Below are 3,212 nucleotides of genomic sequence, written 5' to 3'. Positions count from 1 at the left end.
ACAGTAAAAAGTGCTTCAAGTTTGATAGTGTCTGAGATTTTAATGAGACTTGGTAGCCTTTCCCTCCTGCCCCAGCTCTGGTGTTATCTGGCTTGAGAGTTCAGACTGCTTAGGGCAGGGTAACTGTCTTGTCAGTCTGTAAAGTGCCGATGCATGTTTATGGTGTAGTAAAATAGAGGAGACTCTAAACCATAGAATTGAGACTATTGGATCAACATTTAAAATGTCTCAGGATGCTGTCTCTTGGCCATGCATATGGATGGATATTGTGAAGAATAACTTACAGATGTTTAGAGCAGAACTGAAGTTCTCATTTCTTACCTTTTTTAAAGAACCATGAAGCAAGACCACATGGGATTATTTTTCATGGCCATTTGATGATCAAGACCTTTATTATAACACATTTAATTCTCTGTTTTGATTGTATTCTGTGTAATGTACAAATGTAGGAGCATGTGGTATCTTTTTTTTATTATTATTATTATTATTATTATTATTATTATTATTATTATTCTGTAGGTAGCACCATTTCCAAATACTGGATTTATCAATGGGTTCACATCTCCAGCCTTCAAGCCAGCTGCTTCTCCATTGGCTTCCCTCAGACAATACCCTCCCAGAAACAGGCAAGTTTAATCACATTTTTAAAGCAATACATTTTTAATATCAGATCTCCACAGGTTATTTGAGCCTATAAAGAAAAGAAAGCAAAATCAGTCAGCTTGAAAATCGCTAAGCTAAATTTGATAAAAGACTAAATATTGCTAGAATGTTCCATTTTTGTGTGGCTTTTTAATGCATACATATTACACATGGTAAATAGTCTGTCTGGTAGCTAAGAGCTGGTCTGCTATCTACAGGACCAGAGAGATTGGCTTCCTCCTCTTCTGTGCCAAGGTCCTATAGAAAAATGACTGTTTTGTATAATGCAGATTATTACAACTTTGGTCTGGGCTGGCGGTTGCTTCAGGAAAGATTCCAAAACGAACGGTCTCAGGATTCATCCCTGGCTGTGACTTACGTTTGCACGATGATGACAGTGATTCACAGATTTAGGCATGTGACATGTTTAAGTTTTAAAATAGTTTTGATCAAGCCCCAATTGAAAATAGAAATTCAGAGGTTCCATTTTGCTGCAAATAAATAGTTGACAACTTTTCAAAAGGAAAGCTTTTTTTTAGTGAGAGTGATCTGTTGATAAGCATTTACGTAAGTATGTAACAAAGTGCTGAGCAGTTCATTGCACAGGCTGAAGTGTCACAATATCTGTCATAAGCATACATTTTAAAATGAATATTACTTCTTAATTTTGCAGGAATCCTAGCAAATCACATATACGGCATACAATACCCAGTGCAGAAAGAGGACCTGGGCTTCTTGATAGTCCTACAATATTCAACTTTTCTGCTGATCGTCTAATAAATGGTGTCAGAAGTCCACAGACAAGGCAACCGGGACAAAACAGGACACGAATGCAAAATGCTGCTACAAGTTATACCAAGAGGGATATAGGAACCGGACGAATGGAACAGACTAATATTGACTCGTCCCCTGGTTTGGGTAGGGGAAGGTGGGTGCTTTTAACTATTTATACAACTACCTTATGGCATTGTCTACTTCTGAATGTGTCTTGGTAGTCGCAAGAAATTCCTTTCAAAGAAAACACAAATGCTACCTTCAGTGGGGTTTTTTGGATTTGAACGTTTTTTTGAGAGGGGAGGAGAGAGAAGAGTGTGTTGGTTTTTTGGTTTTAGGTTATTCTTGTTTTGTTTTTAATGGTTGCTGTGACTTTTCTCAGTGAAACTAAAACTACAGTCGAGAAGTGAATACAGAAAGTGATGAACTTTTAGAACAAATCCAGAGGAAAACTTCAATTTTCTCTGAATTTGCTCATTTGTTTTAATAGTACATTAATGGTAAACAGTGATGGGTAGGTCCTGTGATTGTAAAAAGTTGATTCTCTAATCTTTTTGAGCTTCTAGAAAAATATTTCATTTTAATTTTGGCTCAATCAAAACAATTTCTTCTGAAGTTGTCTACTTAATGTTACGTGGCTTTTAATGTGCAGGACTGTGGGCCTGGTTCAAAGTACCGTGGCTTTCTTAAATGGCTTGCTGAAAGTATCACTTAAGTAGCAGGTCTGCTTATTGCGTAGTCATATTTGCTAGTTATGTAACAGTTTTTTCCCCCCTAGGTTTTTCATTATAGGCAGTTCACCTAAGTATATTCTTGTTAGCACATATTGGTAATTTCATTAGCTGAACCAAAATCACCAGGTTCTCCATGCCCTTGTTCAAGTTGGCAAAGAAAATGAGATAGCAGAACTGATTTGGGACTGCAGGACCTACTGTCAGGCAATGAGAGAAAAAAATCCAGCTTGAATTCTAGTTTCCAGATCCCCTTTTTCAGGCCTGGAATTGGAGAAACCAAAACTGAGCAAATCTGAACAGGGAAGGAAGCTCCCAAAACACTAGACTTTATTTAAAACAAAAAAGATTTCCAGGATTATCTCAGGGTAGCTTTCTTTCTGCCCCTGTTTTAGCAGGGTTTTTGCATTTTTATAAACAACGTGATTAGTAACTTTTAATGGGTTTTGCAGAAGTCGTGCATCAAATTTGTTAGCCTTAAAAATAAAAACGAGAATTCAAATGAAAAGGTTACAAATCCCATATGTTGTTTTAACTTGTACTGTTGTATGCAGAGAAGAGTATTGGAAGGTGATGAGTTTATCAACCTAGATACATTTCCTTTAAGAAAACAACATGATTTTTTAACAATGCAACAAAATCTACAACTACTAAGTTGTTTAGTTGTAATGAGGCTTTTTTTAAATTTTGTCCCCATAATCTCTTTTAAAGCTGTGTTATCATGCAGTATTCTGTTTTAAATGAGGATGAATGTAATATCAATTAATCATTTTTTTTCAATTTCCCTCCTCCCTAGACACGTTTTCTGATGATTGTTTTCTTTTCCTTAGGAAAAATTCATACGGTTATCGGAAGAAAAGGGAGGACAAGTTTACAGTGAGTGGTTTTTTTTGTTTGTTTGTTTGTTTGTTTTTACCATACCTACTCTATAATTAAAACATAAATGAAATATGGGTAACAAGATAATGTCAGATTATCTGGAGTAAGTGACAGGGCTTTAACAAAATACTGCAAAAGAAAACATGCTTTTACTATTGTTAACTAAATATATTAGTTTAATATTTC

General features: G+C 35.6%; 1 protein-coding gene across 3 annotated transcripts in view; it reads left to right on the top strand.

The window, feature by feature from the left end:
* The window catches only part of LARP4B (La ribonucleoprotein domain family member 4B), a 58,078-nt gene that overhangs the window by 37,765 nt on the left and 17,101 nt on the right, over positions 1 to 3,212 (top strand). For 2 of the 3 annotated variants that reach the window (XM_019530721.1, XM_019530735.1), the window contains exons 10-12: positions 520 to 626; positions 1,316 to 1,570; positions 2,978 to 3,023. In XM_019530721.1, coding sequence (XP_019386266.1) covers positions 520 to 626; positions 1,316 to 1,570; positions 2,978 to 3,023 — 408 coding nt within the window. The remainder of the gene's footprint in view (positions 1 to 519; positions 627 to 1,315; positions 1,571 to 2,977; positions 3,024 to 3,212) is intronic. The other variant, XM_019530730.1, reaches the window with a different exon arrangement.

Source organism: Crocodylus porosus, unplaced genomic scaffold (genome assembly GCF_001723895.1).
Source record: "Crocodylus porosus isolate Cpor-Errol unplaced genomic scaffold, CroPor_comp1, whole genome shotgun sequence".
Classification (NCBI taxonomy): domain Eukaryota; kingdom Metazoa; phylum Chordata; order Crocodylia; family Crocodylidae; genus Crocodylus; species Crocodylus porosus.
Note: the sequence above shows the minus strand (reverse complement) of the source record. Positions and strands in the feature narration are given on the sequence as shown.